Source organism: Lipotes vexillifer, unplaced genomic scaffold, assembly GCF_000442215.2.
Source record: "Lipotes vexillifer unplaced genomic scaffold, Lipotes_vexillifer_v1.1 scaffold308, whole genome shotgun sequence".
In the NCBI taxonomy this organism is placed as follows: domain Eukaryota; kingdom Metazoa; phylum Chordata; class Mammalia; order Artiodactyla; family Lipotidae; genus Lipotes; species Lipotes vexillifer.
In genome coordinates this window covers 731,129-744,279 of record NW_006792985.1, presented here as the reverse complement: position 1 = coordinate 744,279, position 13,151 = coordinate 731,129, and the positions used below count along the sequence as shown (strand labels likewise).

General features: G+C 54.1%; 1 protein-coding gene across 1 annotated transcript; it reads right to left on the bottom strand.

The window, feature by feature from the left end:
- Window positions 1–3,049: 3,049 nt before the first annotated feature.
- On the bottom strand, window positions 3,050–12,283 carry RP1L1 (RP1 like 1). The gene is made up of 3 exons (XM_007466180.1): window positions 11,678–12,283; window positions 9,664–9,805; window positions 3,050–8,109 (listed from the first exon to the last, which is right to left on the bottom strand). The coding sequence occupies exons 1-3, from the start codon at window positions 12,281–12,283 to the stop codon at window positions 3,050–3,052; spliced, it is 5,808 nt and encodes a 1,935-aa protein (XP_007466242.1).
- Between the last annotated feature and the right edge of the window lie 868 nt (window positions 12,284–13,151).

Sequence of the window (13,151 nt, the reverse complement as noted above, 5' to 3'; positions counted from 1 at the left end):
GCCTCTAACTAACTGTGTGAACTTGGACAAGTTTACCTAAGACTCCTCTGCCTTGGTTGCTTCATTTTTGAAATGAGGATAACTGTCGACTTGCTTGCTTCACAGACACGTTGAGAAGACTAAATGAGATCATTTATGTTCATGTGGTGCCTGATACATCACAGGCATTGAAAACCTAGCAGTTCTAATTAAAATACTGATATCTTCCCAATACACATGTAATGAAGTTTCATATGTTATCTCATCTGCTTCTCAACAATGCAGTGAGCAAAATATTACTCGGTCCATTTCGCAGAGGTTGCAGCTGAGGTGCCGTCATTGGAACTTGAGCCTGGTCACGCAACTCCAAGTCCCACACTCTTTCCATTGCCTTCTCTTGACCAGAGGGGGACATGCCATTTTAGTGAAGTGCCGGGTCAGTAGGTGCCATTGGTGGCTGTCTCTGTCATTTGGGGAGGTAGCAGATTATGAAACAAAGAGGTTGGAACATCTTTTAGGAAATGACTGAGGACCTCAAGTCACAGAAGAGGTGCACAGTGAATGCTCCATGTCAACTAATAACAATAAGTTCTAGACAATCCTGCATATCACCGTATCTAATCCAAGCTCACAATGCAATCTGTTTCACTGGGGGCTTCTGGCTAAGATACCAGTTCATACATACATATGTGTGTGTGTGTGTGTATATTGTGTTAGTTTCTGGTGTACAGCAAAGTGATCCGGTTATACAGATATGTATATATATATATTCTTTTTCATATATACTTTCAATGTAAAAACTTTAAAGACTCGCCTCCACAAGAAATTTTAAAAACATGTCAAATTTTATTAAGAACATCTCCAGTATTCAGAAACAGAGCAGAACAGGGACTTCCCTGGTGGCGCAGTGGTTAAGAATCCGCCTGCCGATGCAGGGGACATTGACCAGGGTTCGAGCCCTGGCCCGGGAAGATCCTACATGCCGCAGAGCAACTAAGCCTGTGCACCACAACTACTGAGCCTGCGCTCTAGAGCCCGCAAGCCACATCTACTGAAGCCCTTGCGTCTAGAGCCCATGCTTCACAACAAGAGAAGCCACCGCAATGAGAAGCCCACACATTGCAGTGAAGAGTAGCACGCCAGCCCCCTCAACGCAATTAGAGAAAGCCCGCACGCAGCAACAAAGACCCAACGCAGCCATAAATAAATAAACACATTTAAAAAAAAAAAGAGAAGAGAAGAAACAGAAAAGAACAGATGACTTTGGGCATGAGGACACAGCCTACACCCAACATTTGCTTTATTTTCTATTATTAATGTATTTATTTTCTTTATTTTTTACATGAACATTTACATTTAAACAACCAGTGAACAATACTTGTTTTTTTAGCACAGACCTCCGCAAAGTGGTCCTGTATGCTGGTGAGAACCCTTTCAGGAAGTTCTGCCCTGTTAAGGACCCCCCGATCCAGACAGCCCTAGCCCAAGGCTTGCTGGAGAAGCCTGCCGAGAAAGGGCATTTTTTCAATCTCAAAAATGATAAACAGAATGTTTAAAAATTGTAAAGGACACACGTAAATCGATTTGTTTCAAAAAAGCTAGAATTCCAGCTGAAAATGGGTAAAAGGCATACATGTATAATTTATATGCAAATGGCTTTTAAAAAAACTAGAAAACTCTTTAATCTCATTAGCAATCAAATATAGCTAAAATAGTTCCACATTAAAATAAGGTACTATTTTTCCCTATAAAATTAGCAAACGATTTCTCATTTTTAATGACTCTACCAAACACGGTTGAGAATGTGGCAGACCAGATGATGTAACTTAGTACAACTTAGTAGACCTTTAGAAAAACAATTTGACAGAAGATATCAAGAGGCTTAAAAAAGTCGATATCTTTAGACCCAGTAATTCCATGCCTGGGAATCTATCCTAAGGAAATCATCTGCTGTTCAGGGAAAAAAAAAAAAAAAAACACCTTAGAATTTAAAAATTATTAACCAAAAGGGGGAACAGTTAAGTCAATCCGAGGGCAGAAAACCCATGGCTGCTGTATTCAACGGAGCGCATGAGGAAGGAGTTTCCCAAATTCTTTTTCCAATTTCTGTTTACACACCCCAGCTTTGTCACGGAAAAAAAAAAAAAAAAAAAAAAAAAATATATATATATATATATATATATATATATATATACACACACACACACACACATATATATATGGAAAAAATAATGGAAACCATCCAAATGGTCAACAAAAGGGCGATGGTGAAAAAGCATTTTATAGTCTCATATTATTTGGACATTAAAAACATTATTCAGGTATTAAAAATAGGTTTATGAAGATTTTGAGATTAATGGGGGGAATTCTCATATTATGTTAAAAAAGAAGTTTAAAAGGATGAGCACATCTATCAAATAATTAGAAAAATGATGGGAAAGAAATACATCCAATGCTACCACGAGTCATCCCTGAGGGGTGGGATTATGAATGACTACTTTTCCCTCTTTCTGCTCTTTTGCATTTTCCAGGTTTTTTCATTCCAAAAAAAGAAAAGAATTAAGGAAAGACACTTGGACTTTGGGGCTGAGAACAAACTTTGTCCAGTGATCCTGAATTTATCCTCTTCTCCCAAATTTTCACATCTGCAGAGTCACCAAATATAGTCAAGACTAGAAAAAAGCACTTCAAAGTCGAGAGACATCAGTGCCCAGGAGAGGCCAAGGAGAGAAATAACTGGAGATCAATAGGCAAAGAACAAGGGAAACACTCACTAGCAAAAAACAAACACAAACAAAACCTCTCCTGGACCATTGCCAGGCAGTTCCATCCTCCTGGGCCCAGCAGGCAAATGCTGGGGCAGCTGACCTTGTATAATGGGGAAGATCTGGGATGGCCCTCTTTCACGCGGTGGGTGGACAGGCCTATGGGGCCTTGGAAACCCCAGAATTTAGAACTGGGGCAGTGTGGGGTGGCCATGTCCTTGGCAAGTCCTTGACCTTCGCCCATGTCCCTCATGCATATCCAGTAGGCTGAGCTCCAGACTCAGGACTGTCTTGCAGCTGGATCCTTAGAAATCTAAGTCGTCTTGGCCAAAGCCATCTGTCCTGTCCATGGGGAGGTTTTTAAGCATCACTTCTGTGGAAGCGAGACTTTTCACTACGTTCTCAGCTTCTAAGTCAGAGCCTCCCTCTGTCCCCTGCTCTGGAGTCAGACCTTCATCTGTTCCTCGCTCTGGCATCCTCGAGCCTGAGGGGTCCCCGTCTTGCTCAGAAAGGGAGCTTTCTGGACACGTGCCTGTGACTTTTGTCTCTGGATCAGGGACGCCCTTGGCCTCGTCTTCAAGGCTCCTCGTGTGTCTGTCTGAAGGCTCATCTTCGGAGCTTTGCTGAGAGAGCTGAGAGCAGTTCCCCAGAGATGATGCGCTGGAGGACGAGAGGCCTGATTTCAGGCCTGACCTGTGGCGGGAGGAGTCTGCACCTGGGGCCAGGGACGGCGTGGGCCTGCCCTCCTGGTCTGGGCTGCAGTTTCTAGAAGCCTCACGCGACTGGCGGTGTCTGAGGCCAAGCTGAGGGCGCGCTTCTCTCTTACCATCTCCTCCTCCTGACTCTGCCCGTTGCTCCCCGTCAGCTCCCTGGGCCTCTGCACTTTCGGCACCAGCGTTCTGTCCTCCTGGACTTGGGTCACCTCCTCCCGGGGCTTCACCCGCCCCAGTGTCCTCAGCCCCAGAGCCCACCTCCGGGTCTCCTTCCTCCCTGCCCACACCCTGATTCCCCCGCCCCACCCCGTCCGGGTAGCTGCCTACAAAGGGGTCTGTTTTCCTTTCTCTCTTCTCAGCAGTTGCCCCCTCCTCTGCCCCCCGGGGGGCTTCATCTCTGCTGAGGGTCTCATGCCCCACCTCCAACCCGGGGCCCTGGCCTGATCCCAGCTCAGGGCCTCCGTCAGCTCCCCGGACAGGGTCCGTCCCCGAGGGGTCCCTCTCGAGGGGCTCCATGCCCCCCTTTGCAGGGGCCGCCTCTGCTGTCTCCCCGTCCGCACATCTTCCTTCCTTCTTCTGCAGAATTTGCTGCAGGTCAAAGGCCTCTCTGACGGGTGCACTGGCCGCCCGCACTGCGTCCCGCGGGGATGCAGGGGCCGCTTTCTTCCTCATGCAGGCCTCACAGGGGCAGAACCCCTCCTCCTCAACCTGCTCCCCGAGCCGGGTCCCCAGGGCTCCTCTGAAGGTTGGCACGTCCTCCAGGGAGAAGGAGGGCGGCCCCCGGCCCTGCGTGTGCTCAGAGGAAGCTGAGAGGCCACTCAGGCCCTGGAGGTGCTGCCTGTACCGCTTGGTCTGCAGGGGCGTCTCCCAGCGGCGGGCTTCCCTGGGCGGCCCCGGCGCCGTGCCCCCCGCCCGGCTCTTCACCTTGCGGAGCTCCTTCTCGATGTGGTCCCGGAGCCGCCGGCCCACGTCCTGCTGCAGCTCGGCCACCATCTGGTCCAGCGGGTCGCTGCTCTCCAGGCCCCAGCGGGCTTGGAGCCGGGCCGTGGCGGTGGCGAGGTGGGCCATGAAGGCCTTCTCCAGCTTCTTCAGCAACGTGGACACCCAGAGGGGCTCAGGGTCCAGAGGCCCTCTGCGGGCTGTGGAAGTGCCCCTCTCCCCCGCCCCCTGGGTGAGCTTGGCCTGGGTTTGCCCACAGCCTGTCTCAGCTGCTGTGGACAACTTCTCCAAAGAAGGCTCAGCGTTGGAGCCACCTTGACTCCCGCTGGCATCTGGGTCGCTCTCCCTGAGGCTCCTAGGGCGCTCTGTCGGGCTCCCTCTCTTCCCTGGGGGGCTCAGCGTGGCCGAGGTGGGGTCTCCCTGCTCTTCCTGCAGGCTCTTGTCTTCCCTGGCACCTGCCCCATCCCGAGAGCCCGCCCCTGACGATTCTCGTCCTGTGATTCCTTCCTCTTCGGGAAACCCTTTAACACCCTCTTCTTGCAGTTCTGCTCTTTCTTTTTCCTCTTTTATTTCCTCTAATGGTCCCCCCTGTTCTTGCATCGTGTTTTTAACACCTTGGTCCAGGCCACTGCCCAACATCTGCTCCCCACTGTTTCTTTCGGCCCTGTCCTCGCTGGAGGCACCACCAGCCTCAGAACCACTCGGCTGTTGGTTTCCCGGATCCTCTGGGTTCCCTGAGATTCTGGAATCAGGCCTCTGGCAGGGGATGCTTGAGGGCAGCCCCATCCTCTCAGGGACCAGGGCGCAGTCCACGGTGCAGGGCCCGTGGCCCTCCCCCGAGCCTCCAGAACCACTGCCAACATCCACACCAGAGGAGGATGTTGGCGTGAAGTCCTCAGCTGGAGCGTGGGACCCAAGGGCCGGCAGGGCCTGGCCCCAGCCTAGCTCCTGGAGGCCCAAGTCCAGCTCTCTGTGCCCAAGGCCACTTCCCGGCCACAGGGCCTGCAAGGTGCTCAGGAGCTCCTGGTACCGAGGAGAGTCTGTGAACCTCACTTTGCCAGCAGGAGACCCAAGGTCATCATCAAAGAAGCGGAGCCTGGCGAGACAGGTGACGAGGGCCCGGGCCGAGCGGCCGAGTCTCCTGCCCACTGAGCTGGACACTTCGGGCACACTGCTGGGCCGGCCTGGCCTGGATCCCATCAGCGCCTTCATGATGTGTATGGAGGAAGAGACCCTGCTGGGAAGCACGCACTGGCCCATCGCACGGTCCACAGCCGCTCCTTTGCCTTTGCCAGCCTGTGTAGGGGCTTCTGAAACCCCACTGCGAGGCAGGCCCTCTCCTGACCTGGGGCCAGCGCTGCCAGTCACTGGGAGGGCTGCATCTGGTTCTGCTTTCTCACTGGCCGCCCCTTCTAGGGGCACTTGACTGGCCTGCACTGACCCCTCCAGGCCATCTGGGGGATATCGGTCAACAGGTTCCTCCTCGGGACCTTCCGGGCTGTGCCCAGCCTCGTCCCCCATCTCGTATTTCACGGGCTCCTCCGAGATGCTGCCCAGCCATGCACGGACCACGGCTCCTGGGGAGGCTCGGGGCAGGGTGCCCAGCACCCTGCAGCCGCCTTCCTTTTGCTCCTCCAGGTCTCTTCCACCCGAGACCTTCTCCGGGAACGCCCTCCCGAGCTTGGGACTGCGGCGGGAGCCACCCCTCCTCATGGCTCTGACTGCTCTCCCCGCGGCCCCTCCCGGAGAGCCAGGGGGCCGAGGGCACCACACGTCCAGCTTTTCCTCCCCTGCCTTGGCCCCGCCCGGCTCCCCATCAGCACTGTGGGTGCCCTCGCTGTGGCTGAGGGTACGCAAAGGATGCTTCTTGCCCGAGGGCCGTGGCTTGTGAGGCATGGGACAGTACCTGCCGCACACCAAGCAGGCCTCAGAGAAGGGGCCCCGGCCGCCCCAAGACTGGGAGTCTGGCAGCGACTGCGTCTTCCCACCGGGGGACCCGCGGGCCGGGGATGCGCCCAGCTGCGAGTAGCAGCTGGCCCCGTGCACTCCCGACCTCCCTCCCTCGGGCCACCCGACTGGCAGGACCAAGGGCCAGGAAGGCTTGGGACTGTCACCCCCTGCCTTTTCACGCAGGCCATCAGCTTGCGAGTTGAAAGAGCCAGATGTGTTTGAAGGTGTGGGAGCTGGTGAGCACGCCCTGAACTCAGGGTCCCCTTCGGTCTCAGCAGCGGGGGAATTTGGGGGGCGGAAATTGGAAGCACAGTCAGAATTGCTCACAGGGGTGATGGGAATGCTGCTGAGCCCTCGCGTGTCCCAGGAATGAAGAGAGGCGGAGAAGCAGGGCCCCGGGTCCCGGGAGGCCCGGCTCCCGCGGCTGTGTGGGCTTTCAGAAGGGCCAGGCGCTGGGCTGTCTGGACGGGCCCTGCCTCTGCTGGGAGGCCCCGGCACTGGCCTGGACACAGGCAAGCCTAGTGGGCAGTGGGTGTCCTTTGGGTGGCGGTGCTGCCTGGGGCGGCCCCTCTGGGACCCCCGGCTGAGGACAGAAACGCTGGGTAAGGACAGGGTGCCGGCTCTGCTCTGCTGCTTTCTGCTTCTGCCTGGGGCTGAGGCACAGGCAGAAGGTGGATGGTGGCCTCCTGCATCCTGCAGCCCAGAGGCTGCCCGGGGGTATCTGGCGCCCTGTCCACTCTCTGCCCGTGGGCCGTCTTTCCTTACAGACGAGGGGCTCACAGCGGGGGAGCCGGGGCCTCCCCCCTGGGTGGCCCCCCAGGAAGTCACGGCCCAGTTCTTCTTGCTGGGGCGGCCCTGCTGCAGCTCACCCCTTTCACTGGACTCCTCGTGAGACCCGCCACTTGCCGAGGAGTCAGGAAAAGCGTCTGCCGGGCCTCGGGTCCCGGGTTTCAGGCAGCCACGGTGCTCCCTGCAGCCCGGCATTGCTCCCTCGCCTGTGCCCTCACCAGCCCCCGAGGCCAGACGTGGGCCACAGCTGCCCACACCATCCTCCAGGGACCTGGAGCAGAAAGGAGAGTTGGTCTCGGAGCCTTCAGGGGCTCTGTCACTGGAGGAAGGGCTGGCACTGTCCTCGCTCCTTTTCCTGCTGGCGACCCCTCGGCTCCTGGGGGTCCTGGAGTGGGACCTCTGGGGCAGCCCGGACCTCCTCTGAGAGGCTGTCTCCTCTCCCTGGGGGGCATAAAGGGGGTTCATCCAGATCTCATATCTAGACCCCTGCTGCCACCGGCCTCGGTCAAAGGCTCCCACACCTCCTGCCTCGCAGGGCCCCAGTCCCTGTGCCCCAGGCTCCGAGGGGTCCCTAGGGGGGCCCGCCCACACACAGCCGAGGGGATCTGCCTCCTCCAGGACGGGGCCCTCCCCACTGACCGCTGTGAGACTGCTGGCCCTCCCGACCCTCCTGGACCACAGGAGCAGGTCCTCCCCCTGTAGGTGGAAGCGGACTTTCATCTCCACAGACAAGCTGCCGTCCTCGTTCACACGCACATTCTTCTCAATGTCTTCACCGGCTACCAACGGGCTGAGCTGGGCAGGTGTGCCCTGAGGGTTCCTGTCAGGAGCAGGGCACATGCAGGCACGATGCAGAGGCACCGAGGGGTCACCGAGCCCAGACCTCTCTGACAGCAAGGAGAACTGCCGTGGCCTGCTGACTGGCCTGGACCGCGCATGGATCACGCTCTGCTTGGCTTTGGGCCCCCAGCTCCCTGGTGCACGATGACAAGCAAGAGAAAAGAAGGAAAGATAGTGAGCTGCCGGCGAGAGCTTCGGGATAGAAGAGTCAAGGCCAGTCATGAGCCTTCCACGGTCTGTATACCCCTGCCACCTCCAAAACCAGCAGGAAGGACAGAAACCATTCTAGAACGAATATTCACGGAGCTGCCAGGGTGTGAACCAGCAGAGCCCAGAGAGATGAACCTGAGGTCCGAATTCAATCTCGACCCTGTTACTTCCTAGCTGTGTAGTCTTTGGCAGAGCCTGTTTCCTGAGCTGTGAAATAAGAGTAATGGTATCTAACGGGTAGGTTTGTTTTGAGGATGCCAGGCAGTGCATGTAAAGCTTCCTGCAAAGTTGCTGGCACAAAGTAGGTTCTCGTTAGACAGTAGAGTTGACTGCAGAGCATCGGTGCCCAGAGCTAAATCCCAGCTCTGCTCACACCCACCCACGGCCCAGGAAGCAAAAATCAATAAGCTGCTGCAGACACACCTGATTGTAACTGTAAAATGCTTTGCAATTATTAGTGATGATTTATCATCTTAACACTCATCAAGCTTTGGGGTTGATAAATGGTTGCAAGGAAGGACCTGGACACATATGATAGCACGTCCTGGTAGCTAAGCCTGCCCCTCAGCCATGAAAAAGAGAAGAGGGGGTCACTGGGGATAGAAAGACGTGATCCTGGGAGATAATGTAGCCCTTGGTACTTTCTCATCTCCTGAGCTAATGCTTGGCAAGAGGGAGGGCTGGCAGAGGCTGAGCCTATGGCCAGCAGAAGAGCAGACCTCCTGAGTCCATCTGGGCAGGAGAAGGTTTTGCTCAGTCCTGTTCCTCCATAAGCACCAGATGAGACTGGGGGCTCCTCCAGAGGAGGGGCTGTGGCTGATGGGCCTTTGTACATCCAACACCCAGCATGATGCAATCACCGAAACCATTGCTGTCTTTCTCTTCATAGCTTTTCACAAAGGATATTATTTTTTTTACTTGCCAAAATTTGCCCATTGTCATTCCAATAATTTTGCTTTTTGGGTTTCTGTTGTGGTGGTTGTTGTTTTTTAATAATGAAGGCTACCTCTGGCACCTGGATGGATGGATGGTTGGCTGTATAGATTGATGGATGGATAGATGATCAATGGTTATCATTTGTTTTGGTCTGTTGGGTCCTCACTGTTGCCTAAGAGAGTCATGACTCTTGAAAGATGCAAAGGCCACATATCCATGGTCCACTGCCTCCATAATGTCATGCCCACTATGGTTCTTAACAAAGTTTATTTTAGATCCTAGAAGCTTACCGTTCAAGATCTCTTAATCCCTGTTTAAATACCAGACTCCCATCTCTCTTAACCCAGCCAAATGTTCAACCTAGTTAAGGCTGATGGTGATGAGAAGGAGAAAGAGGCAAGAGAGACCCCCAAACAAGTGGGGTGCCCAAGACCCGGAGCCAAAGGCAGGTTTTTAAAATTATCTAGAAAGGATATCTGCCCAGCCCTACCAAACCACCATCCAGTGCAAATAAGGCTGGGGATCCTGTGGAACAAACTCACCACTTTTCCTCCTTGAAGTCTGCCCAGATAAAGGTTCACTTCCATTTCTTCTGACATCTTCCACTGCCAGAGGTCTGAAGGGCTCGTGACCGGCACATACCAGCACCGAGGGGCTGTGTAGCAGACCCTTCAGAGAGTCCACCTGGGGAAGCAGAGTGTTGAGTCAGGAGGTGTGGTCTGCAGGACCCGCTTCTGTCCAGCAAGACATGGGTAGAGGGAGAATCCACTGTCGCTCGTCCCTGTCCTGATATTTGCACATCTCACCCCAGATTTCTGATCCAAGGGAAGGATCCCATTCACTCCTCATTACACCTCCATGACTGGCGGGGGGCTGAGGTCCTCCCACCATGATCTTTTTCTCTACCTACAGCCCTCCCTCCACCTGGTACGAGGCCTGTGGTTTAGAGGTTATTCTGGATACTCAGGTGGAAAAGACTTCAAGAAGACTTTGACTTGCTTCCCCGCCCACACCTCCTCCCTCCGGAATGTGTATTTTTAAGAGCAACCATAACAGAAGGTCCAGGGCTCCCATATGGAAACCTGATTCACCATCTCACACTTTTTCCAGGCAGAGTCCTCTCTTGGGTCTGATCTGTGCTTTCCAGTCTAATGTGAGCCCAGGGCCTCTGCTTCTGCCCCTAGTGGAGCAGAGAAAGACAAGGCACAGATGGCCTTTCTCTCCCTCCTCCAGTGGTTCTCTAGGCTCCTGCCCAGACGCGTGGGTCATCCTCCCACCACCTACCCCTACCCGCCACCATCATGACATCCCGGGCTGGGTGGTGCAGGCATCAGTGCTGGATTGCATTCCAGGAAGCAGGTCCCTGCTTTTAGAAAAATCTCACCTGGCCCCAAGGATCCTGCCTATCTGATGATTTGCACAATTTATAGCATTACATTATAATTAGCGATGTTGGGGGATTTCGTTCCATCTTTAAAGTACAGAATCTGTTCTTTTTCGTCTTCTCCAATTAGAAGGGTATGCTTATTAACAAGGAAATGAAAGAAAGGGCTCTTAAGATAGAGGGTATAAAGGTGGGATCGTGACTGAGCTGGAAGAGAATGGTACAGCCCAGATGCAACTTTGGGGAGCAGGAGAATATGTCTCGATGGTAGGAGGGATGGTTCCATTGTTAGGTGGGGACACGCTGCTGTAGCTGCTGTTATAAATTTAAGTAGCACGGCGTATACAGGTGTCAGTAGCTATAGGACTAGACTGTGAGAGTTTATGTGGATTAGATCAATCAACCTCCATCCTCCAGCCTGCCCATCTTGGGTTACATTCATGTTCAGCAAAACCCAGGAGGGCAAAAGTTACATTCACTAGCCTTCTTGCCAGTTAGGCCGGATGCCGATCGGGTTCCATCAGGTAGGTCAAGCCTGGGAAGGCAAGCGAGGTAGACACTGTCTCTTCTTGCTTCTGGCTGTTGTGTGGCTACAAAGCAAGTCTGTGGGCATCGGGAGGCGATGGTGCTCAGGCAGCAGTGGCTGGTGTCCCTGGGCATTAAGGTGCAGCTGGGGCAGGTTGCCGACCCAGCTTTATACGCTTCGGTTCCACTACAGAGGGGTCCTTCTCAGCCCAATCACAGTGGCTTGGAGCGGAGTTAGCAGCTTTCTGCAGGGTGCTGGGAGCCAATCCTGCACACCCAACTTGGAGTTCACCCCCGCAGCTTTCCAAAGATTTGAAAGTCCCCCCAATGCCCTGCGTGAAATTGCTTTCTGCTTAAAGCGCTTTGAGTCTTTTCTGTTTCCTACACTGAACTCTCACCAAAATAGGTTAAGAGGATTGGATAAGAAAATGAAGTGTGCAAGGAGCAGGTACTAAGCGCTTTTGCTGAAAATGTGAAGTGCAATTGCTTGTTTGATTAACTGACTGAAGGTCTCCACTCTATTCACCTTTAATTAGTAGCAGGACCATCAGTGCCTCTTGTAAAGGAATAACTTCCCAGTTCCACCTAAGTGTTTTGAGCTGAGGTCCAGGGAACCTTTTAAGGAAATGTCATACCCGACAACCTACCTTTTTCCCACCGGTTGTGTACACCTGCTTCACGGGAAAGTGCAGCAGATCCGAGGCTTTGCTGAGAAAGGCCGTCAGGTTCCTGGTGTTTCTGTGACTGAGCACCACTGTCTGCTGGTATCGAGGGTCGCCGTTCTTAACCAGCGTTATCCTCCTCGGGGCTCTGAGACTTTTGCAGGAAGAAGCCGTTCCAGGTGCCTCGCAGCAGCCTTCAAAATCCCGTGACTGCTGAGAAGGGCTTCTCCCCCGTGGCCGGCCCGGCCCGCTGGGGGTCTTGGGGGGCTTCTTATCGGAGCAGAGGTAGCAGCCGCCGTCTTGCAGCTGCTCCAGGGTGCTGAGGCCGTGCAGGCCCCGGGGTGTGGTGACGGAGCGCACCCCAAAGGACAGCGGCACGCGCTGAGAGAGCTCATCCATCAGGGCCCCGAAACTCCTGAAGGCGCGTCGGTGAACGGCCAGGCGAACCCCAGCAAACTGGGGATCCCCTCGCTTGAGGAAAGTTATCTTCTTGGCTGGCATGACCTGGGTGACAGAGGGGGTCCGGGCCACAGAAGGCAGGAGGCACTCGCGGTGTCCGGGGCCCTGGGCATCCCTCGGGGTGCTGTTCATGGTGTGGAGGACCAGGCAGCTGAAATGGATCGAAGGAAGGGGAAAGTCAGAGAGCGGGTCTGTGCATTTCCTCCCCCTCGTTACAGAGGCGCTCCCTGCCCACCCCAAATCTGCTCCACTCAAACTTACAGAGGCAGGTTAATCCATTTTGATGAGTAGAAGGAAGGCCAAAGGTTTGGCATGGGAAGATCTGAATTCAAGTCCCATCCCTCACCCCCCACTTATTGGCTGTGTGATCCAGGAGGTTGATGACATAGTCTGTGTTTTGGTAACATGCAGCCATATTGATCTGCGTAGTGGTTACAAGGATTCAATGAATTTACGTGTACAGAGCAAGCATCAGTACACCTTTATTCCTTTCCTTTCTCGTGCTGTTTCTCTTACCCTCGTCTACCACCTTGAACTCCTTTGAATAGTGTAGAGTTTACCTCCTAAGGAGGTGGGTGAATAAGGGGACATCAGAATACCGAACAAGTGGTCAGGAGACCCAGGCGCCCTGCCCTCCCTCTCAGAGCAAAGTGTCACGTGTGAACATGGGGGAGTCCAGGCTCTCTGCACTCACATCCTCCAGCAACCAGGTGGGAGGGCCGGAGCAGAGTCCCTCGTCCCGAACCCTGAGGGTGGAGTGCAGACAAGGAGACTCGTAACTCAGAGGATGCCACCACTTGATGCCGTGCTTTTTTCTCTATCATACAGGGAGGTTTGCTTTTATAGAACAAGGATGCTCCCCCTGCATCCCTCCAAAGTCTTTGGAAGATGAATCCTGCGGGTGAGTACCACAGCCTGCTGCCACCAACGTGGGAGATAGGGCTGCAGGCCAGCTGTGAGCGGTCAAGGCCATTCGTCCAACTGTTCGCATTTGTTCCCA

What these genes read in the sequence shown, in the direction of transcription:
- RP1L1 (XM_007466180.1), bottom strand. Translation starts at nt 12,283, where the DNA reads ATGAACAGCACCCCGAGGGATGCCCAGGGCCCCGGACACCGCGAGTGC. An exon ending in ACACAACCGGTGGGAAAAAG is followed by an intron (nt 9,806 to 11,677) that starts GTAGGTTGTCGG and finishes CTGCTTCCCCAG; the next exon opens with GTGGACTCTCTGAAGGGTCT. An exon ending in GACTTCAAGGAGGAAAAGTG is followed by an intron (nt 8,110 to 9,663) that starts GTGAGTTTGTTC and finishes ATCGTGCACCAG; the next exon opens with GGAGCTGGGGGCCCAAAGCC.